The 23255-nt window shown below is 46.9% G+C and overlaps 2 protein-coding genes and 1 long non-coding RNA gene across 5 annotated transcripts in view; all 3 read right to left on the bottom strand.

Annotated features, from left to right (window-relative positions):
* Positions 1-308: 308 nt before the first annotated feature.
* Positions 309-9409, bottom strand: CAVIN2 (caveolae associated protein 2). Its single transcript, XM_015867681.3, has 2 exons — positions 9005-9409; positions 309-2891 (listed from the first exon to the last, which is right to left on the bottom strand). The coding sequence occupies exons 1-2, from the start codon at positions 9395-9397 to the stop codon at positions 2103-2105; spliced, it is 1182 nt and encodes a 393-aa protein (XP_015723167.1). The 5' UTR covers positions 9398-9409; the 3' UTR covers positions 309-2102.
* Positions 9410-10816: 1407 nt separating this feature from the next.
* LOC107316317 (uncharacterized) lies at positions 10817-15503 on the bottom strand. Of its 3 annotated transcripts, XR_014948423.1 has the most exons (6): positions 14517-15503; positions 13908-14051; positions 13171-13745; positions 12980-13073; positions 12321-12621; positions 10817-11613 (listed from the first exon to the last, which is right to left on the bottom strand). It is a non-coding gene; the product is annotated as an uncharacterized LOC107316317 (long non-coding RNA). The 3 variants fall into 3 exon arrangements; XR_001556285.3 differs by having other exon boundaries at positions 10817-12621; XR_014948422.1 differs by lacking the exon at positions 12980-13073 and having other exon boundaries at positions 10817-12621.
* A 6302-nt stretch (positions 15504-21805) lies between these two features.
* Positions 21806-23255, bottom strand: part of TMEFF2 (transmembrane protein with EGF like and two follistatin like domains 2) — a 104476-nt gene continuing 103026 nt past the window's right edge. Inside the window, exon 11 of the mRNA XM_015867682.2 lies at positions 21806-23039. Coding sequence (XP_015723168.1) covers positions 22943-23039 — 97 coding nt within the window. The 3' untranslated portion in view covers positions 21806-22942. The remainder of the gene's footprint in view (positions 23040-23255) is intronic.

Raw genomic sequence — 23255 nt, forward strand, 5'->3', positions numbered from 1 at the left:
AGACAGGCCAAGTGTGTCTGGAAGGGGCTTGGGCGGTTTAATATAGATACGCTTTCAGGACTATTTAAAGTGGTCTGATAAAGAGTGTATGTGGAGCTGGCAGGTTTTGGGGTACTGCTTGCCTGTATTCAGAAATGTTTGAAATTGAATGGGGTCTGGAAGCACAGCCTGAGCACTGGTATCACATCACCAAATGGCAGCGGATGCTGAAGAAAAAAAGCAGGGGATGCCAATACACCCAGAAATACCTGACCTTTACATTTAATCTGTTGGCTTCTCGCGTCGCTTCTCCCACACACAGAAAGAGCTGTGTTTCAATTTATGCTTTTATTTGTCATTTTATTGTTAGTTACAAGTAAAAACATTGAAAATCCACTGTAGTTAATACAAAATACAAATGAAGCCACAATACTTATTGCAAACAGTATCTCCTCTATGATGCTGTATACTTCAGAGCTTAATTTCTAACGGTACTTGCCTGCAGTAAGCTCTTACCGACTGATTTCCAGTGTGATTTACCGGTCGCAGATGCCACCCCCATGGAACAGTATCTGCTAAACATGTCAAAATGGCATTTTTGCTGTAGTTTTTATTTCCCCCATAACTAGTGATTCTAAGTACAAGTTGAAGGAAGCAACCTTTTTTAGTGCAACATTAAGCGTCGGTAGAATCACGTTTGTATATATATAAAAAGATAACCCACTGCATAAACAAACAAGGATGTAAGGCGGCTGTTGTGGGTGCCGTGCTTCCCTGTCTTCACCACACCTTTACCTTTGCAAAGTGACAGAAATGAACGTTTACAGAGAATGGGCTGCTATGGAGACACTTGCTGTCCACAGATTTTGAAACAACTAGGTATCCGATTTTGAGAGCACGGAGGTGATCCTGAGCTGTGTTATTAGCAGAGAATAAAAACCTCATGCCTTTGCAGACTCATTCTTATGTAAACTCATGCCTGTCCTCCTATTCGGTCCCTAACACGGTTTTCCCTCGAGACGTGCCTAAAAAAGCGTTTTCACCTTTTTGAAGCGTTGCCCTTACATCCCTGTAAATATCTGTTTTGTGTAGATATAACTCTATATATGAAATAATCTGTAGGAAGAAAAATTATACTATTTCCAAAATACTCTGAGATACAAAGTTGTGCAGGTGCAAAGTTTAATAGCATATTGTTACAAGGATTAAGAATTAATTAATCAGTGTATATATTCCTTAAGCTGGAAGTATAGATGTGATATAGCGGGCTTTTATTTTTTCTCCCCGCCCCCTCCCCTTTTGTTTTAACATTTCATAGCATTTCATACTTCAGACTATCTCTGTGTTTCTATTGTTTCCATCAAACTCTCTCTTCTTCTTTTAGCTATTACCAACCATTAAAGGTACAGCAGCCGATTACACATTCACGCCTGTCACTAATGTGTTTCAGTAACTTGGGTAGGTTGAAATACATCTTTTCATTTCCACATAAAAATGGTTGTTTCTTCTAAGCGAGAAACTCATGACAAAATACCTGAGCCCGTAGAGGCTGATGGAGCAGACATTTCGGTTTTGCTATGTACTCTGCTCTTCTGGCCTTGCAAAGTCAGGGAGCAAAGCTCCACACCAGCTGTGCGAGCATGCAGCTGCAGAGCCCGCCAACATTCACGAAGCATAGCAAAGAAACCACGCTCAAGGGCTCTCATTGGTATTTCCAAACTTACATACCAAATTACTCAGAGTGCTAAATATTCTGAGAGAGGCAAACAGAAGTATAACAGGGCTTTGATTACTCTCCCTGCATTTCTCTGACCTACCTAGAAGAAAGCCAGCCGAGCAGCTTTCTCCTGCCAGACATATACTTTTTTCTTGTTAGTCTCTTATGCCAGCTGACAATATCTCTACGTTAATGAATACCAGAGGACTGGCCTAAAAATTGGAGTGCGCTCCAGCCCGAGTTGTTGGCTGCGTTCCCTCTGCGTTCCAATACAGTGTGGTAAATTATCATTGCAGAGAGAAGGCCGGAAGAAACTTAAACACCACTACCACACGTGTAGCAGAAACCAGTCTTTCACCTAGGCAAAACCGCGGGCACGTGGAAGCTGAAGGACGGCTCTGATGACTTAGGCCGTTTGGTCTATCTGCAGAACAGCTGCTCGGGTTGTTTCTTCATCAGATTCTTCCATTTCCCCACTGACTGGTTTGCTCTTTTCATCATACAGTTTCTGTTCGGAGTCTTCGAGAGGCATCCCGTACTCTTCATCATCCTCAACGATGGACAGCTCAATGCTGTTGTTTGTTGCAGCAGCAGCTTCCACCCTGGCTTCTTTCTCCAAAGAATCAATGACCGCTTTGCTCTCCTCAGCCAGAGACGTGGTGGGGGTCATCTCTGAGTGCATGTCGGCAAAAGACATCTCCTCCTCATTCTCGGCCTGGTCAGTGCTCGCTGTATCTGCTGGTCTGTCTTCAGCTTCAGCGGGGCTTTCTCCTTCACGGGATTTCTTCACGTTGAACGTGAGTGGAACTTTGAAAGGCGAACTCTTGGAAGAGGAGGATTTCTGATGGTGCGCTGTAAGGGATTTCTTAATCTTCTCTCTCCGTTCAGGTGAAACGATCTTTGTGCTGATCTTGTTCATCTTTTTCTCGATGTTTTGGCGGGAGAACGCTTTCTTGAGGCTGTCCACCTTCTTCAGGCCGGTCCTTTTAATTTTCTCAGCTCTGGACTCTTCTGCTTTCTCGTCTGCGCTGTCACCCGCATCATCTTCAAGATGTATGTCATCCTCCGAAGACAATTCCACCGTATGCAAGGTTTCTTCCAGTGTTTTGTTCTCATCCATGGGCTCTTCCTTTCCTTCTGTGATGCTGGGAATGGGCTCTTTTGCAAAAACGCTGGCAGGGATCTCATTTTCCTCCTGAAAGAATTGACAATATTTGAGTTTCATAGTTCACAGATTTAATAAATAAACCACAACCCTGAACAATTACTTTGTTGTTTTGATTTTTTTTTGTTTGTTTGTTTGTTTTTGTTTTTTTTTTTTTTGTAAATTCCAACAGTGACACAAAGGACACTCTTCATTTCTTATTGTTTCAGCATATTTAACCAGAAACAAGCCACTCAAAGCCCACTGAACCATTATCTGGTGCAGTTTAAGACTAATGAGCTGTCAACTGTGAGATTTCTCTTTCAGAATGACTTGGAATGTACGCAGAATGGTAATTTCATTACTTGTCATTTAAATTAGTTTCTGTTTTTAAGCAGCTCAGCTCTGAGGCTGTACACCTATCCCTGAGAAGAAGGGGAGATATTGTGGCTACGGGGGCCTTGCTGCAGATGGATTGCCCATGTGGGCCTCGTCCTCAACTAGAAACAAAAGCAGTAAAGCTTCTTGGCTGATGTTGAACTTTTTACAGCGCTTAAAGCATGACCCACTATTTATTCTTCTCCTTTCTATGATCACAGTGATCTAAATATTACTTTCAGGAATTATGGGAGTGAAGTTCTGCCCACTGGATACATAATAAGATTCGGAGAGATCCTCCCCACTCTCTGCCTGACCCTACCTCCTTCGGATGGCCTCAGGTCTTTGGGAAGACCCGAGGGGAAGAGTCATTCCGGTGACGTTGGCCAGAAATGCTGCTGCAAGTGTTGATGTGCCTTAAGCACACCTTTAAGGTCTCTGTGCTACGCAGACAACTGCTCAGGCACAGGGAATGCCTCTTTCTCTTCATCGAGAGAGAACCAGAGAGTCTGTGGAAAATCTGCAGACCTCTTCCAAGTATCTCACTGTACAGTAAGCCACGTGGCCCAAGATATTTAGAGTGCACGCTGTTCTACAGCTATTTAGAGTGCAGAAAAAAAACAAAAAGAGAACTTTTCTTACTACACTGGGAAATACTAATGCTCTCCATCTCCCACAGTAACCAAGAAATGAAAAGTTTTGTGACTTGGAAGGATTTATTAATGTCTGTTTTTGTTGTTGTTGTTTCTTAAAACCAAAAAAATTATCATTAAATACAAGAGAAGCAAGTGCTAAGTGAAACGGCTGTAATAGCCTCAACTCTCTCCCCAGCAGGCCCAAGCTTACAGTTTAAAAGGGGAAAAAAGGCCACGTACCCTGCCAAGTATGTGTTCATTATTTCAGGGCTGGGCATACAATTGTGGGCACTGAGAGTGGAGCTTTGAGTTAGAATTGCTGGCATGGCTGTATAAGGATGGCAGAAGGTGCCTTGATACTTTATGCTGCTCTGTTTCTTTCTTTCAAAATAAAACAGCGGAAGCTACCGCGTGGCTCTTTTGCACCTCAGAGGTATGCCGGTGAATAACTGCACACCAGTGGAACTTGGGTGTGCTGCAGCATAAAGAAAAGCATCACCGAAGGGGTGGCTGGATAAGGCCTGGATGCTCCCAAGGTTCGGGTGCAGTTGCACTGACAGTGCTTTCTCTGTGGTGTGATTCCTGACAAAACCAGTGCCCTTTTGCATCTACTGCTGCAGCTCTCCTCGCAGTGACCATGACTATGAAAAGCACCTGCACCAGCCCTAAGTGAGCGTAACTCTAACTGCAGTACAAATATTTGTATTTTTTTCCTGCTGCAGATAATGAAATGTGGATTATGTGAGTGGGTGCAGTTTTAAATTACTCCCTAGAGCACAAGAACTCAGGATAAAACATAATTTACTCGTCTTGTGCATTCTTTGCAAACCTAGGTAATCGCTTACGGTTTTAAACAACTCAGCATTCAGCTGTGAGCTCCTCAATGGTACAGAAAACCTATTTCAATGAGCACGGGTAGGCCGTAACTTTTGACGCATGACTCTAGGAAAGGAGCAGCACACAAGCTGAGCACAGAGGACTTAGACCCAGATGTGGCCGGCACGGCAAAAGGGAAACAGTCAAATGATCCTTGTTTTCTAAAAACCAATTAGTAAAAACCAACCAAGCCATTCTCCTTGTACCAACGAGCCAACTATTCAATTAAAAGCGAATAACATGTGGTCTTTGGAAGTCAGAGAGTACTGGCAGTTGAGAAATCATGTCTCTGTCTAAGCTTCCCGTATGCCCTCTCAAACACGGCCTCTGGTCACCTCTTACTCTGCTTGAAAAAATGTGAGTAGCTTGCTCTCCTATCTCACAAGTGTAGAAGACCTTAGGATGATGGCAATCACTGAAATGCAAATAAAAACAAACGATTTAGAAGTCTTTGGAAAGGCAGAAGTGCTGCTGTAGGAGTGCTCTGTGCTGCAACAGCCTTTCCCATTTCAGGTACTGCACTGCAAGCGAGCTGCTGTTAACTTTGAGGCCTAACATTTCCACGTGACATCTGTATTCTCTTCTGATAAACATCTGAGCTGCATGGTATTTCATTTAGGATGATGAGAACAATACTCTTAAAAATGCAGACAGTTACGAACTGCATAGCTATTTTCCACGAGAGGAGAGGAAAACAAAAAGGTGGAACTTTTAATGTTATCCTCTTGATCTAAGCTAAACTTCTAAGAAAGCAGCGATACCTCTTTTATTATCTAGATCTGAGTTCAAAAACAGCACTTGCATTTTCTGATGTCAGTTTGTATGTAGCTTTGTGACCCTGAATTATATTTCTCCTCTGAGAGCTGAAAAGAAGGGTGCAAGTTCTCCGCATGCGAGCTGTTGCTAACACCAGGAGTATCAGCAAAGTCTAAAGCACTGCCTTCCTCTGGCTGTGACCAGCTTTTCTTGAGAACCTCCCATAGGTCATCATCCCATATGCAGCATGTGCTGAGAAAGACTATGGCAGTCACGGTGAGCAGCACATGACTCTGAAGCCCGAGGGAGCAGGTGGATGTGTGCCTGATGCTGCAGCGGGGAAGTGCCTTGCTTTGAATTGTCCCTGCATTCCCCATATTGCACGTGGAAAGAGACCCTCAAGAAGTGGAGGTAGCATTTTTCTGTGCCTACAGCAGCTCGTGCTGCTATGTGCTGCTATAATGCCTACATGACTGCTAGCCTCAAGCTTGTTTTGCTCTGCAAATAGGTAGGTCTGTCGGAACATGACTAATGCTCCTAAAAGCAGCCGCATCTCCACCTCCGCCACCTTCCCACCCGCGCTCTTCGGACCAGCATGTCCCAAAGGGGTTGGGGCTGCAAGAGGAGGACGTGCCTGGCTGCCCGTCTGCACGTCCTGCACAGGCTGTGGGTCTGTGGCTCCGCCACCCCATCCTGCTGCCCTAGCTGGACCAAGTCCCAGGGGCTACACGAGACATTCCTGTCCTTAATCAACTTAAGAGTAACCAATATGGAATCAGGGAATTATTACAGTCAATTCAAAAAGACCTAGTTCATGTAGTTCAGCTGTCTGACTACACCAATATTGTCTGTTAAATCATGTCCCTTAGTACCATATCCACCCATTTCTTGAAGACTGACAGAGACTGTGACTCCACCACGTTCCTGGGCAGCCTGTCCCAGTGCCTGACAACTCTTTCAGAGCAGAAGCTCTGCCTAATACCCTTCTTGAACCTCCCACATGAGAGTACTTATCTGGGGATGAAGCATTCACCGAAAGCAGCATCTGAAATGGGTTTGAGTATCAGGGTGCTCAACCCCAGGATATGACTTTGTCACACGGTACCTAACCTATTCACCAGGAAACACGACATTTTACTGGTAAGTTAAACACGGGCCTTTTTCATCCTGAATTCTGCTTCTACAGCTAAAAGTAAAACAGCCCACCAAACCGCCACCAAAAACCCAGTCATGTGGCAAGCACAAAATAACAATGCTAAAGCTTAACAAGGATTTTTGAAACTGTCATTTCAGTGTTTTGCTAAATTGCTGTGTCATTTGTAATAACATCAGCATCCCCAAACACTTGGATATGGTGCCGTCAAAATATGCCACCAATTACAGCAAATATATTCAAACTAAGAGCTATGCAGACAGTCTGGGGAGAGGAAACTTGTTTTGATATTCATCGCGAGCTCCTCCCTAAGCTGGAAAAGAGGCTCCCTATAAAAAAGGTGCTGTGTCAAGTCTGTTTTCAATTTGAGTTGAAAAGAAGTCTCCCCAGACTGAAGAGAAGTCCCACCTGAACAGCTTTACCTTTGTTTTTAAAGAAATCTGGCATCAATGTGGCCTCACTGACTTCTCCTTCCTGGTATTGTTTTTCTCTGGAAAAGCAGAAACCCCAGCCAGCCTTCTGCTCACTTTTCCCTCCCTCCAATTACCCCACATTGGCTCCTGCTCCTCTAGCCCCAGTCCCTCCCTCAGGGAGTGCTCCTGGCAAGTTTTCGCTTTCCTGCTTGGCCGCATCCTCCCAGTGGAAAATCCCATCTTGGGGCCCCAGGCACACCCGAGAGCACCCCAGTCATCGCCTTCATCATCTGAACGGCAGCCTGCCTTGCTTATGGCCTGTGTTATGCGCCCACTGTAGGTCAGTGATGTTCCCTCCCCACCAGAACACGGTCAGTGACATTCTTGTGACAAAGGCTGCATTTTAGGACCCAGCGTTAAGGAAGGACTCTGACTGCAATGGAAGTAAGCAGTCCCTAACTTTTCAGAGCTTCTTAGTGGCAGCAAGCAAGCCGTCAGGATGCTGCTTTGTCCTCCAAACACCTCCTGGTGTTGTTTCCTTCACCCACAGCCCACAGTGGTGGTAGCTGTCATCACATCTATGCGCTATGCCTTCTAAAAATGCTAAAAGTTGGCTTTTCTGAAGGAAAACACTGTATACCTTGTAATTTGTGCCACGACATCTTACCCCCACTCAAGTTAAGCACACCCTCCCCTTGGGATGCAGTGAAGATGTGGACTTGGAGGCACCCATTCTCAGCTAACAGGAGATGGCCATGCTCTGACTCCCAGAGGCAGCTCCCAAAGCCCTCGGAAAAGCCCAGTAATCTTTCCATTTAGCTCTTCCTGGAATCATTTCCACATTCCTTCTGGGGTGGAAACTATAATAGACCCTCCTTTCCAGGCCACGCCACACACACTGTCATTAGGGTGAACAATAAGCAGAGCGGAGGGGGCTTCCTCTCCATGAGGATGTGGCTGGGCGCAGGCCAGACCTGCCAACTCCATCAAAATTAAGGGGTTTTTTTGTTTTTGTTTTTGTTTTTTTTTTTTAAACAGGAATCAACTGTCTAAGGAACAGAGCAAACAACTGACGCCATACTATGCAGCCAACAGACTCACTGTACAGAGCTGTGACACACCCGTGCTGTAGCCCCACATCTGCTCTCCATCTCTGGTACACTGTGTAGGTCTCTTTTCATCCCTCCTTCCTCTCAGCTCCCCCTCCCTCTTCCTTGTTTTTTTTCTTTCCAGATGTAAAACTTGCGTCCTGTGTTTAGCTAAAGCTCACGCCTCGTTCTGTCCAGCCCATTGCTTAAAAAGGGGAAAATATGCAAACCTCTGCTATCACTGGATGGGCTCCCGGGAGGTTTCGCTGCATTTTTAGCTCCTCTCTGACGGGGTGGGAGCGGGGCAGGGACTGCACCTCTGCCCTGCTCTTGCAGGCAGATGAAGGGCGTTGGTCAGGGGCTCTTTCCCCAAGGTGGCCAAATGGCAACAAATTGGGAACTTTCCCAAAGTTTGCTAAGAGTTCGCCAAAGGGGCTCTGTGCCCGAGTTTGCTAAAACTCAGGAAAACAAGGGATCTGCGTGCCAAGTTAGACGTGAGTTAGTAATACAGGATCGTTCTCCAAGTTTGCAAAATGGGCTCTTTCTCTGAGCTTGCTAACGGCAGAACCAGGCTCTTTCTGAAGGTTTCGCAAGAGGGGTCGTGGGGCCTTTCTCAGACTTAGCTGAGAGCTGGGGAAACAGCTCCTGTCCCCCGCGTTCGCTAAGAGTTGGCAAAAGGGGCCTTGTGCTGAAAGTTAAGAGGGCAGGGCTCTTTCCTTAAGTCTGCGAAGAGCACAAAAAAGGGACCTTTCCCCGAGCTTGCCGGGTGTACAACGGGCCGTTCCTGCAGGCCGGCAGCAGTCGGGCTCCCTCCCTCCCCACGCCCTCAAAACGTGCCCCGTCCCACTGCGCGGCCGCTCCTCACCTGGAAGATGAGCACTTTGAAGCGCTCCCTGCGCAGGAGCTGCGCGTGGTGCTGTTCCAAACGCCGCACTTGCGCGCATTGCCTTTCGAGCCGCTCGCGCACGGCGCGGGTGTGCGCACACACCTTCTGCGACTTCTCCAGCAGCTTCTCCACCGCTGCCCCCGTAGCCCCGTGGCTGCGGCACAGCTTGCCCAGGTCCCCCTGGATGCCCTTCACCGCCCCTTCCAGCCCCCGCTGCCTCTGCTCCATCTGCCTCTGCTGCCCTTCCACCGACTCCAGCATGGACACCAGCTTCTCCAGCAGGGCCAGCACGGTCAGGGCGTTCACCTGCTGCCCTCCGCCCGCAGCCTCCGCCGGCGGCGGCACCGCGCTGCCCCCCGCCGCCTCCCCCATGGCTGCCCCGGCAGGAGCCGCCGCCCGCGGCCGCCGCTCTTAAGGGCTGCGGGAGGAGCCCGGCCCCGGTGCCGGCCCGCCCTGGGCGGCGGAGAGCTTCCCGGGGCGGTCCGGTCCCGGGGCCGGGCTCGAGTCCCATCGCTCGTCGTCGGTAGATGGCGAGAGACACCGCGGAATTGCGAATCCGCTTTCCTGGCTCCCGCGGCTCTCCCGAGACTTGTCTAAAGTTTCTGAAAGCGCCCGAAGTTCGTCCTGCGCTGTTACTCTGCGCCATCGAGAAAATCTGCAGCAAGGTAGCCGGCACGAAATACATTTGTACAGTTTTTCCCCCGCCTCAGCAAAGCAAATCCATGGACAGGATCACTATCTTAGCAGGAAGGCCCCTCAGCCCGCACTGCGGGCAACTCTTTGGGCGACCCGTGGCTCGAGAGGTGCTGCTTGGTGCCTCGCACCCAGGGGATGCACCGTGAGAGATGCGGTGCTGTGTCAGAAGCGATGAGATGGCCCCAAAATGGTGCCTCTTCCAGCCAGCCACGGCATTCCGACTGGTGGTTTTGACAGCAGCTGTCAGATCTGATTACACGGCACATTTTTTAACAAAGCTGTCAAGTTGGCTGAGCCGTTTGGTCTTTGAGGATTCAGCATTTTGATCGCAGAATCATGGAATCATAGAATGGCTTGGGTTGGTGTGTTGCCACCCACCAGCTCAGGCTGCCCAGCACCCCATTCAGCCTGGCCCTGAACACCCATAGGGATGAGGCATCCACAGCTTCTCTGGGCAGCCTGTGCCAGCACCTGACCATCTCCTGAGTAAACAATCTCTTCCTAACATTTATCTTAGATCTGCTTTCTCTAAGACCACCACCCCTTGCCCTACCAGACCATGTAAAAAGTTGGTCTACCTCCTGCTTTTAAGCCCCTTTCAAGTACTAGAAGGTGCCCCTGGATCTTTCTCTTGTCCAAGTAAACAAGCCCAGATCCCTCAACCATTCTTCACACGAGAGTTGCTCCAGCCCTCTGATCATCTCATGGCCTCCTCTGGACCCACTCCAACAGCTCCACATCCTTCCTTTACTGGGGGCCCCAGGCATGGATGCAATACTCCAGATGGGGCCTCATGAGAGCAGAGAACAGGAGGACAACCACCTCCCTTGCCCTGCTGGCTGCCCCTCTTCCGATGCAGCCCAGGACACTGTTGTCTGGTCCCAAGACAGACCCCATGGGGATGCCATTTGTGACCAGCATCTACATGTACTTAGAGCTGTAGACAACATCACCTCCTCATCTCATGTGTGCCTTAACATATCTTGCATAAATATCTGCTTCATAATCTTCCAGGCACAGATGTGAGGCTCACCAGCCCATTCATTTCATATTTTGTAAGCTCTACTGATTAATGTGGAAGGGTGGCAAAGGAGGTTTTTGCCAAGTTATGTTGCAGGTTTTACTTGTGAGAAAAATAGAATAAAACATTTTACATTTACTGAGAATGAAGAAGCATTAAAGAGATTAAATTTATCAGGGTCATCTCCTGCAAGTCAAGAGTGATTTTCATGTAAAATCAGCACGTGTGAATTGTACAGACAGAAATTTGAGGTTAACTCACTCATCAGTCACATGATGCTCAGGATAATAAAAGTTTTATGCTGGAGCTTTGCTACTACTTTATTAGGCACGGAATAATAGGTAAAACCGTAGGGCAGGAGGGAAGGAGAGATGAGTTAATAGGGGAAAGAAGGACTACAGAGACTGTAGATGCTGTCCTCTGATTTCAGGTCAAAGCTCCCACTGTAACTGCACTGTGTGAGGCCATCTAGAAGAGAAAACTGGTAGCATCCATTCTGTGGTGCGCAATAAAACTCACATAGAGATTATTTATTCCAATGCACTAGGCACTAAGAGTGGTTAAAGTGTTCAAACTGGCTGCCCGGGGGTGTGGTGGAGTCACCATCCCTGGAGGTATTCAAGGAACGTGTAGACACCATACTGTGGGACACAAACTAGAGGGGATGACTGGGGATAGGTGGGTGGCCGGACTGGATGATCACAGAAGTATTTTTCAACTGTGGTGATTCTACGGCACAGTAGGGAGAACCCAGCTCTGCGGTGTGTTACGTGGCTCAGTGTAGCCTCGTTGGTCTCACTCAATCTGCTGGCTGCACATCACTGCATGTAGAAAAGGGCTGTCTCCAGCCCTGTACAAATTGGGGTTGATGCTGAAGAACAAACATATGGGAATGGGAAATGAAGAGAATCACCGCTGGGAGAAATTTTAATATTTAGGGAAACAGAAAAAGATGAGGATGCCTGACAGGAAATGTATCATCATAAAGGAACATGAAAGCGCAATTCTGCTTCTTGTGCAAATGGAATCCAGCGGAACTTAATATGCCACCAAGAAACCCACTTCCACTTTATCGGCCAGACTAAATCATGTTATGCACAGGGGACTTCCTTTTGCTGTGTGCCAAATAACAATAATACTGTGCAGACTTGTAGATAAGTGAAAAAATAAGCCACATAAAAGTACCGTATGTGCCAAGCATTTCCAGTGCATTTCCTCAGATGTTTGAGGAGCTGAATGATAAACTACCATTTATCTTTGAAAAGCAAGTTAAGTTTATATGACCAGGGGAAAGAATAGCTTCCTTAGTTTCAGGTACAGGAGCATTCCTCAGCTGCTCGGTTGGACTTAAAGCAGCAGGGACAAAACTGAGGTCAGGACACCACCAGACACAAACTGAATGGCATATGGGCAGGCTGGACTTGCCAATTACTTGTTTTCATCTAGAGAGTATGTGAGACACAGAGCACAATAAATGAGTCCAGCAATAGCAGAACAACAACATCTTAAGAGGAGCTAGCTGATATTAAATGGACATGGAAAATGGTAGGATCTGCAGAATGAATAGAGCGTGGCTACCTGCTTGGAGACGGCTCTGCTTTTGGAGCAAGGAACCGGTGTGACCCTCTAAGCATCATCCTGCATCCAGGCTTTCATGGTGGGTGTGAAGGCTGGCACAAAGGAACTTGAAGTAGGTAGACTTTTTGTGCCATCTTGTGTTTTCTTGAGCAAAGGCCCTTTCCAACTGGAAGATGGGCTTATATTTCTTCCAAAGGCGTCAGCTTCTGTTGAAGAACAGGCTCATCTTTCTCTTGATCTTTCTTTTTTCTTCCCAGTTTGACAATGTACATGAAAACAGAGCTGTCTTCACCTTTCTTTCCTGAATGATAGCGGAAAAAAGGAGATGGCTTTCAGTTAAAGGCACAGCTTTCCTCTCTGCTCTCTCACCTCTAGAAGAGAGAGAAAATCAGAATGCTTTTCAAGTTTGACACTGAATACACATGGTTACTCTTTATGCCAGGACACTCTTTATTACAATCATCTTTCTAGTGATTATCATCTTGAGGAATTTCTCATGGAACACTGGCCTAAGCAACCTTCTTGGAGGGGCAGTGTGTCCCTACACTGATGTGTGGAACTTGGCTCAGGGTGATGCCTCTCCCCACCAGAGGGGAGATTTCACAAGGGGTAATTGGGAATTACAGTCAGGATTTCACTGATGAAGAATCTGCCTTTACCTGGCATGTTCCTCAGAACTGTCAAAAAAGCTGATGGCAAAGCTTTTCCTCTCTTGTAATCAAGTTGTTTGGAAGAGGAAGATAATGAAATAACCTGTTATGCAAGCAAATGGAACATTAATTGTGTGAAAAGCTGATGAATTCAGGCTATCTGTTTACTGTGGGTAACTGGGGAGACTCGTGTAACTTACCACCTACAAACACACTGCCATTCCTGTCCCTTGAATCTTGTGCTCAGGTTGAGCCATCACAGAGCTGGAATGCAGCCAGAGTCTCTCTCTCATTGCCACGGTAGCTGTCATGTTGTGTCATGGTGCTTCGTCTCGTCCAAATGACATCGCAGGAGATAACAGCGCAATGCAAAGCGAAGCGTTATAAATCCAACATGGCATGTCCAAAACAATACTTGCTTTTAGTAGATCAGTTATCCTTTAAAAGGGAGTACTTAGGCTTGTGCTTAGATAATTCAGTAGCTCCCGTCTCTGGTAGAAACCGTGTCAACCTGAGTTATTCTTTCTGTTGAGCAGCAGTGATGGGGCAAGAAGGCATGAAAAGGATGAAGAGCATCGGACTCTGGGTGCACGTCCCAGGGATGTCTCATGTGATCAAGACAAGGATCCCAGGGCTGCTCACGGTAACACTGCAAGGGAGAGCTGAACAGAACCCACTATACACTGGCTGGCTTCAGTTCTTAACCATCATAATTTTCAGCTATTAACAAGTTGTTAAATCCGTTATATAAAAAGGTGCATATTTTTCAGAGCCCCTGTTGAGGTTAGGAGATAAAAAAGGTTAAATCAGCTCCTTGCTCCTAATATTAATACCCTATTTATTACTGCACAGCCATTAAGGGAGTTTATTCAGAAATATTGAATAAGCAGAAAGTCATCTGCATAGGACACGGCTAAAATGTCAAGCTGCAAATTACCTTGTTTACTCAAAAAGCATCGAGGCTTTTCCAGGCCTTCTTTTATGAGCTGCCATCCCCTGGTTTGCTGGTGAACTCGTGTGCAAAGCCGAGCCTTGAGCAGGGGAAACTTGCTTCGTCAGTTGGGCAGGGCTAAAAAGTGGGCTAAAGAAACAAAGACTTGGGACTTATTATGTCAAGTGGTGCAACAGACAGTAGCAAATAGCAAGCCGATAACTAAATAGATAAAAGTCTGTTTCCTGATTGCTAAACACATCAGCCTGACCAGAGAACTTTGCTACTCGCTCTGCTAATCCCTCAGCGTCAGAGACAGTCTTTGGTGTGATACTGTGCTATGGAGTGTTGTTTAGTTTGCTTCTTTCTGCACAATTTCCATGCAGAGGATAAGGAGGATACCCCAGTGGGTTATGGCAAGCAAGGTGCAGCGCTAGCAAGCTAGATGCTGTTTAGCTTTTTACTCTCACACACAGACAACAAAACAAATAAATTAATAAAAAGTGGCCATTGTAAGCTACTGTACTATCAATAAGAAAAAGAAGTTAAACAGATGTTTGGTTAAGTAGGATTATCATAACATAAAGAAAGTCAATAATGAATGTAAATACTCACCAAGGTTGAAAGCTCACAATGAAACTCCTCAAAGAAGCAACCTCCAGAGAAACATCCTTCCCCAGTGGCAGTCAGCCCTTAAATAGGGTCTAGGAGAGGTGCAGCCAGGCTCCACCCCTTCCTGTAGCACAGCTGAATTACATTCACATGTGCTCTCAGGGCTGACTCTCTGCTTGCCTCAGGTGATCAATTGGAGGTTTGAGCCATGATCAACAGTTTTCATATGGTAACCTAAACCCCATACAGCTGTAATGCAGTAGCGCATACTTCAAGGTAGCACACCCTAAAGGGTCAGCTTGATTTTAAAGATGCATTTCCCCATACACATTTGATGTCGTTGGGTCAGGCTGCGGGTAGCTACCTTCCGTAGCTTTAATTAGGTTCAAGAGGACCGGGTTAGCAGGACCGGAGTCATCTCCATGTCATTTCCCATAGCTGCACTCATAAGCGTTCTGCATCCATGAGAGCTCTCCACCCTAAGATGTAGGAGCGTGGGTGTTAATAAAAATGAAGTGATTAAAAATAAAGCCTCTGGCCGAGCTGCACTCAAGATATTTGCCAGAGGGATGGTGCAGGAGGCTTGCAGTGAGTTGCTGGCTGCTTTGAGAAGAGCAGATCCAGGCTAAAAAGAAAATAATTGAATTTTCTCTGTGAAATATTTCAGCAAATTCTTCCTCGTCTTTTCCACTTACTAAAGACAGTAATATTTAGACAATTGGAGCACATGAAATGTCAGGTTGTAGGAGCTTAAAGTCTTCTGATTTAATCACTGAAATCATTTATTTTAATAATTTCCATTCAAGAGCTTTCCGCTCACACGACAAATCTGACCGCCTTCAGGACAGCCCAGTTTGGACTGCCTTTGATGGTGGTCTGCCAGCTTATGTCTTGCAGAGAAACCTCAGTGCTCACTGCTCCCTGGCCTGGCTATTGCCTTCTGCCCATCTCCATCCTGTTTCCTAGCTCAGCACCGTTCCATCCTGTGCAGTTCCCCAAAGGACAGCCTACTTGTCCTGCTTAACATGAGCCCCAGAGCATGCCAGCAAACTCCTGCCTACCTCTCGGTTTCCTTTCCCATACAACTTCTAATTAGGAACAGGTTAGTTTTGCACCTTGGTTTTCACTCTGATATTATTCAGGCTCTGGTTACCTCTCCTTATTGCCCTCCTTCCTCCATCTCTCATGTAAAAAATGGCCTTTTAAGATAAGCCGGCTTCAGATCTCTGTATTTTTGCCTGTTGCCTTGTACGACTCTTTAAAAGCACTACTAGTGCCACTTGATGCAAAAGTCATGTCATTAGTATAATAGATATATATATATATTTATGTTTGAAACGATCTTGCTTTCAAAGGGAAAATACCACATCTCTGCATTCTTCTCCATTGCACTGGGAGAAGTGGAGATTTCAGAACGCGGTGTGAGGAGCAGTTGGGCACTTGTCTTCACAGAGGCAAGCTTTAAGTAAGTGAATTCTGTCAGCTTTTAAAGAGTTAATGGAAACTCTTCTCAAAACGTATTTGCTTATTTCTGGATTTGTTCTCATCACAAGTATTAAACAAGCTGAACATGACTTGGCCAGCAGGCCATGTCAGTCGGGACTGGGTCCTCTTCCCCCAGCTCCCACCCCTGCACAATGATCCTCTGCAGCGACCCCTCATGCCTTGCAGGGCCCCATGGCACCGGTGGTGGAGTGCAGCACGTGGCCCTGCTCCTCACCCAGGCAGGTCTGTCACCTTACCCGGGCCAACCCCCATCAGCATGCCAGGCCTGTGGCAGGGCTCCAAGCAGAGGATGCGGCCGTCGCTGCCACTAATGAGTCTGTTGCCTTGTCTCTAATGAGTGAGTGCTGTGAGTACATTTTCTCCTGCGCTTGTTTCCCAGACCCCTTCTTGAGAAAGCAAGCCCTGTGCGGATGAAAGCAATATTGCAGTATGCATGATAAAATTGCTTCCTTTGTTAATTTTTCTTTTCCTTTTAATTTCCTTTTAATCAGCGCAGAGTCTCTGAAGGCATCAAAATCAATACTTTTTGCATACACTGTGCTGCTGCTTTTGAAACTATTTGCCCTTATTAAGTAATGTTTCCCTACCAGACACGGCTGTTCCTGGCCGAGCAGCATCCCTACTGCCAAGAGAAGGATTTCTAGGAGGAGACAGCCTAATGCAGCCTCATACTGACTGACGCACAAACCAAACCTACCACTGCTTGTACTTCTCTCAACACATTGTCCATAGACTTCTGAAAGGTTCTCTGTGGAAAGAGCAGCAGCCTGCTTGGCAACCACACATCCCCTGGCACTACTAAGCAGTAGGAATCGCATGCATGCCACTCTGTGCCATCCCTCACAGCAACCTGCCCTGCTTTGCTGGGATCCTGGCTGTGGTGGGCAATGGCTCGGAAGCTCAGATCTATAGTCCACACAAAAGCCGCAGAGAAAGGAGGAAAACAGTTTAAAACATCCCATTAGAATGTCACTCCACATCTGAAAGAACCCGTTACAACTTATATGGAGTTCTGAACATTTGTTTTCCTGTTACGCATGAAGTGTTTGGCTCAGATGTGCCACTCCCCCCCCATTTTTAACCAACCTTGGCAGCCTGGCAGAAGCTCCTCTGAACCTGCTCCAGGGCTCTGAGCACCTTTTCCTCACACCTCTGGTAGCCCTGGAGGATAATTGCTTCAAGGTCCAGCCCCATGCCTACTGTTGCAGTTTGTACCACGGAGCTTGCCAAGCTCGCTGGCCTTGCCAGAGCCAAGCCCAGGCTGTTGGCAGCACCTCCTGCCTCACGTGCTTGCCCTCACTGCTAATCCGTCCTTGATTGCAGACCCCGCATTCATTGTTGTCAATTAGCTGTGCCTACAGAGATGCCGTGTAATGGCCTTAATGCTCAGGATCTGGCCCACGGTCCCCTCACGATGGTCTGCCGAAGGATGCCTTTGGCTGTGTGCCTGACCATGGGAAGCCAGGCATGGAGCAGCAATGAGCAGGAGCTCATTGCAGGGTAGGGTAGTTGTGAGGACATCAAAGGGAGTGATGGCCTGAGGCTTGCATGGGGCTTCCCATGGCTTCAGGAGGTGTGGAGCAGCCTTGGCACACCCTCAGGACAGCCTGAAAGTCATCATCTCTTCCCCTTCTAGCTTTGGGTGTAGTGCAGCAGCCTGGGTGTAAATTTTTCAGAAGACTTCAGTGCAAAATGCTGAGGCAGCGGCATCGGGCACAGCCCTGCTCGTGGCACCTTGCTCTGAGGCTGCCATCGTGGTCACAGCAGGCAGCAGTTCCCATTGCTGTCACATCAACAGCTCAGTGTTCTTAACATACTTTAAAGATCCCTAAAACAGGGCACACCTCTAAAAAAGGGGGAAAAAAAAACCCACAAAGAGAGGAAATTAACCAAATCTCAACCTCTGAACCAGGGGCCGGCAGCACCCACAGGACCTAGAGTACAGAAGGACACTCTGAGCTCTGCATCTCTACTCAGTAATGCCGTGGCTGTTGCTAAGTGACAGGTGATGCTTGCTCTAGCCGAAATTTGGCTCTTAGAGGTACGTTTGCAAAGAGCAATCTTTTGTGCGTGTGAAATTAATTTGCGGATGTGCACCGTTATATTAGGTAACAGTAATAGAGGTTTGAAGTGCTCCGGTGTGGCATTAAAATGGGACACAGCACGTCATGAAGACATTGCACAGTCAAAACTTGAAGTCCTCCCCTTTAATTAATTGGAATTTAAAGCCACGATACCTTCCTCACGAAAATAAATTAACAGTGAATCAGGCTACGGAATAAATGAGTGAAAGAAGTCGGGCTGGTTGGGAAGTTCAAAGGGAGGCACGTCCCCAAGCTGATGAGCTGGGGCTCCACGCAGCTCCCAGGGGCTTCTCGGGGAGCCATGGGGCAGGGGGGGTGCTCCACTGTGCTGCTGTCAGGTGGTTGCCACATCTTTTCTAATTAAAATAAAATCATCTCCGTATTCCTGAAATGAATACTTGGTATAATAGATTCTGAAAGTGATGAAAATGTTTTCATTAAATAGTGAGAGAGGGAGAGAGACCCTGTGAGGCACGGCGTTTTATCTCAAGTCTCTAATAACATTAATAAACTCTTTAATCTTCGTCACATTTATGACTTAATGGCAATCCTTCTAGATGTGACAGACAAGTGAGCGCTGCCAGGTTCCTCTAACCTCCACATATTCATATTCTTCGCGACAATGCGTGGAGGAGGACCGGGAGGTGTCATCCCCATCTCACCTCCACCTTAGCTCCCTGTAGCTGTTATCCAGCCAGACGCAGGTAGCAAAACGAACCGTTGCCATTAATCCCCCCTTTATTTGAGATGGTTTAGATGGTTTAGATGCCGTCAGAACAGATGACACTGATGTAGCATAAGGAGAATTTTTAATGAGGGGCGTTATGTTTTAAAACCCTAATAAAAGCAAAATAAATGCTGTAGTTTGAATTTAGAGAATGGGAGGGAAAAAAAGGCTATTTGGTGCTGGTGAAGTAATGAAGGTACCGGCTGGTAACAATGTTTAATAGCACATTAATGCTGAATTACTTCAGAATTTCTGCAGAAGTGGAGATGACATCCACATAAACACCAAATGAATTCCAAATGATCGGTATTATCATAAAGAGCACCAAATGAATTAATAATGATGGAACACTTAAACTAAAACGTTCTCTTTCCTCATCTCCTGTCACTTTTATGCGCTGCTCTAGTCACTTTGGTCCAGCCACGTGACCCTTCCTTTCCTTCTCCTTTTGATCTTTAAAGAAATTTGCCTTTGCATGGATGTGTCGTTCCGCTTGTGGAGCAGGGCATGGCCCTTGTGATGGCGCTGCATTGGCACTGCAACACCAAAGGCTGGTGGGAAGACATCTGGATTATTGCTGGGAGAAGGATGGCCAAGGATCATAACTGTGAGAACAAGGATTGCTGTGGGATGTGCACAGGCCTTTGGGCATCTTGGAGAGTGCTACGTAAAGTAAGTAGCTCTCTCTTGCAAGCCCAGCAAATCCCCTACTGATGCAACTGCTGGGTTGCTGAGAACTTTCAGAGCAGGATGGCACTGCAGGGCTGTTTGTTGGGAAGGCAGTGATGCCAGGCGTGGCTCCAGGGAACAGAGCAGCCCCTTGGTTTTAAAGCAGCACCTACTGCAAGAGAAATGCTGTGCAATATCCATCACTGTGCTATTGCTGCTGGGCCCTGGCCAATCACGTGTGCTTGGCTTCTGTGACAGGAGCAGCATCACAGAATTACATTACCAATTAATTTGCAAACGGTGGTGGAGATGTATTTGACAATCCAAAAGAAAAAATGAAAAAGAAGGAGAGATGGGTTTCATCTTCCCTTGTGCCTTGCAGCTGGTCTGTCCAGCCCACTCTGCATCTGTCGGAATCAGTGCCCTGGGAGCAGTCATCATTTTCATTAACCATTAAACAAGAAGCTTCTTTTTATTTGAACATGTAAACCATGCAGGGAGTGCGATCAACGGCCTCTAACACAGCTCACATTAATCTATGCCTCTGGGAGCTCAACAAAACCTGACCACAAGCAGGGCTGGGTGCTCCCCGAGGACCTACACCTTGCCCACAGGTGCCTGATGCAAAGTCATCCCCAGGGGCCTTACAGGGCCCTGAGCAAGCCTGAAGGTGGGAGGCTGCCATGGGGCTGGCACACAGGGCCTATCGTTACCCTACAAGCAGCCACAAAGCTGTGAGTAAAAGCGAGGTGCGTGGCCTTTGATGTGCAGTAACGAGCCCGCCCCTAATTGCGGTGTAACTTCCACCAGCACGTGGAGCTTGGAGCTTGGCGAGGCGTGCATGATCGGGGTGAGAGCAAGGCTGTGGAGAGAGATGCGTCTGATGTCAGATGAGAGGAGCCAGAGCCTTTAATCATTTTGTTTTCAGAGACGCTTGAGAGAGCTCTTTGAAGAGGAGGTTTTCTCGAGAGCAGCTTCTGCAAAACAAGAGGCAGCACTACACAGTGCGCACCACCGCCTGCCCCACACTTCACCTGTGTGGGGCAGAGACATGCACCTATAGGCACGTATGCATAGATGTGTACAAGGCCCTGGCAAGCTGCTGCCAGGCCTGACATCAGGAATCTCATCCAAAGCTCACCCTATCTTGTTCTGCCTAATGTTTGCTGCAGCAAGGAATTGCGGCCCCAAATATTATTATTCTGTATTATCTAATATTCATCAGCTCATGTTTAATTTTCATATTACTGTTTGAGGTAACCACAGTTCTCCCTGGTACAGAAAGCAAGCTAAAGGGGATGATGGCTGCAACAGGATGCCGAGCTGCCCTTTAATACTTCAATGTTACACACAGGGTCTCACTAGCATTGGATGAAGAGGTGTGACAGTGAGCACTAGGAAGGAAAGCATTGTGGTAGAGAGGTGGCTTGGGAGGGAGTTGGAGCTGGAGCTGGACTAGCTTTAGGTCCCTTCCTGCCCAAGCCATTCTAAGATTCTTTGATACCTACACATGTGACTGGGGTGTTCACAGGAGACAGCACGGCACTTGGAGTAGCAGCCCAAGGGGTGAGCATTTGGGCTTCGCCTCTTAATTCTTAACCACCGTACCTATGAAATTAATGTTTCTTTTGCTCCCAGCATCTCTCAGTTTCAGCAGCAGCCTCGAGCAGCCAGTATTACTTCCAGCTTTGACCCATGGATCTTCAAGCAATCAAACTGTCATTTTTTCCTCCACAAACCACACGGTGTCCTTTTTCTCTGGTGACATACCAAATCCTGCCCCCAGCCCCAAACCCTGCTACCGTGGCTGCCTTGGTTCCTAGTGCAGCAGCATGGGAAAGTGTGCTGGCTCAAAATACTGTTGTCCCTTCAGGAAAGGAGAAAAGAAACCCAAAGCCCAGTTCTCCAAACTCATGCCCAGCTCTGATTCAAGTTCTGGATGCGTTCGATGCAGAAATCTCCACTGCTTTCCATAAGCCCCCAAGACACTGCTGTGTGCCTGCATGCCCACATTGGCATGCTGAGGTTGGGTTTCTGAAGCACAAACAAGGAGGTCTCTGTTGCTGCAGGGGGCCCTCCCTTGGGCTTTGCCAACATCACTGCTCTTCCTGCCCTCAGGTCTGCAGCGAGTACTCAAAACCAGCTCAGCTGCTGGGGATGCAGCCACTAACACCTCTCCAGCTGGGGCTGCCTGGGAATTCCTTGTGGCACTACACCGAAAAGGCAGGGCCGGTGACTTTGCTGCCTGCCCTGGCACCGCATTCCCACTCCCACCAATCAGCACAGACCAGGTGCCGGGAAGCAGCTCTTGCCAATTGCCTTTTATTACCTTTAAAAATTCAAGAAACCCGGAACAAGACAAAAGCTGAGAGCGTGTGAACATCATGCAATGGATTCACTTTAAAGCAGACTGGGGTGGGGGAACCAAAAGCCACATTAAAGAGTAGAAATAGCGCTTCTCCCATGTCTGGGCGCCAGAAGGGGTGGGCTGTCACTGGTGGGGCTGGTGGCAACTGCTGTGAGCGAACCGGCTAATGCTGAAGGCAGGAGATGGAAACACACTCAGGAACCAGCATCCTGAGTAACCGCAGGCCCAACAGAGACCTAAATGACGAGGGCAAAAAACAGGGACCCCTAACTTTTGGCAAGAGCAGCTTTTGTTCACGCAAAGCCTCTTTGGGAGAAGAGGCACAACAAACTGCAAGTTGCTTCTTAGATCAATTATGTTATTAATCCAGCAGTCTGTCAGCAGAGTGGATGCTATCCAGTACGAGTCGAGTGACCGCTCGTTGCCCTTCAGTATCACTCTGCCTTCAACATTCAGAGCACAAGCTAGAGCAGTATTTGCTTCTCAGAAGGGTTTTGGAGATTTTGAAGTACCATACAAATACCTTTGCGCCTTGTCCACGATGTGGATGTGACAAAACACACGCCCTTGTTTACTCAAGGTATAGACAACATTGGAGTTCATTACATTTAATGGAGTAGGGTCACCCATTAAGTTATTCATAAGGTGTTTTCTGAGTGGTTTTCACCTTCTCTTTGAAAAAATAAATTATATCAGCATGTTCATGAGGTACAAACTGTGCTGGCATTTCAGCTGTTATTATTATGTTATTAACTTATTTAACCTGATAATTTTCAATCAACAGTAGGAAGCAATTTTCACTCGCTCCAGAGACCAGTTGGAGATGCTGCAATGCACGTTCTTGGGGTTCACCTTGTCAGATGCCTAATCCCTCCCAGATGGAGACAATTACCCCTGTCACTCCCATAACAGTCACCAACAATTTCCATTTCCCCTTCAGCTGGGACTTAATTTAGAAGGCGAGGACATCCTAAGCTATGGGAGAGTAAAGATAGATGGTATGGGAGAAAGCAGCTGATGAAATGTAGTTGAGTCCGGATTTGAAATATTTTATCCCTCCTCAATGTAGGTTAAATTATTCTTCACCTTTCCCACATCCATAATTGTCGCTGATCTTGGACCAACTCAAAACCCTACTACTGAGTTCAGTAGACTCAAAATTGCCACTAGAACTGGAAAAAGAAACAAAAAAAAAAAAAAGAGAGATTTGTTAGTTTCCAGGTACAACATCCCCAGACTATACACAGCTATGAGATAACAGCAAATTTAAGAAAGCCAATTCTGTTTCTCTTTTTTTTTCTCATCACTGAGTATTTATTATATATAACAAATACATGAAAAAGAAAAAACTATATTGTGTGATATAAATAGTTTATTTACATTACAGA

The sequence above is a fragment of the Coturnix japonica genome, chromosome 7 (genome assembly GCF_054131305.1).
Source record: "Coturnix japonica strain WE chromosome 7, WE-NBRP24, whole genome shotgun sequence".
NCBI classification, from domain to species: Eukaryota; Metazoa; Chordata; class Aves; order Galliformes; family Phasianidae; genus Coturnix; species Coturnix japonica.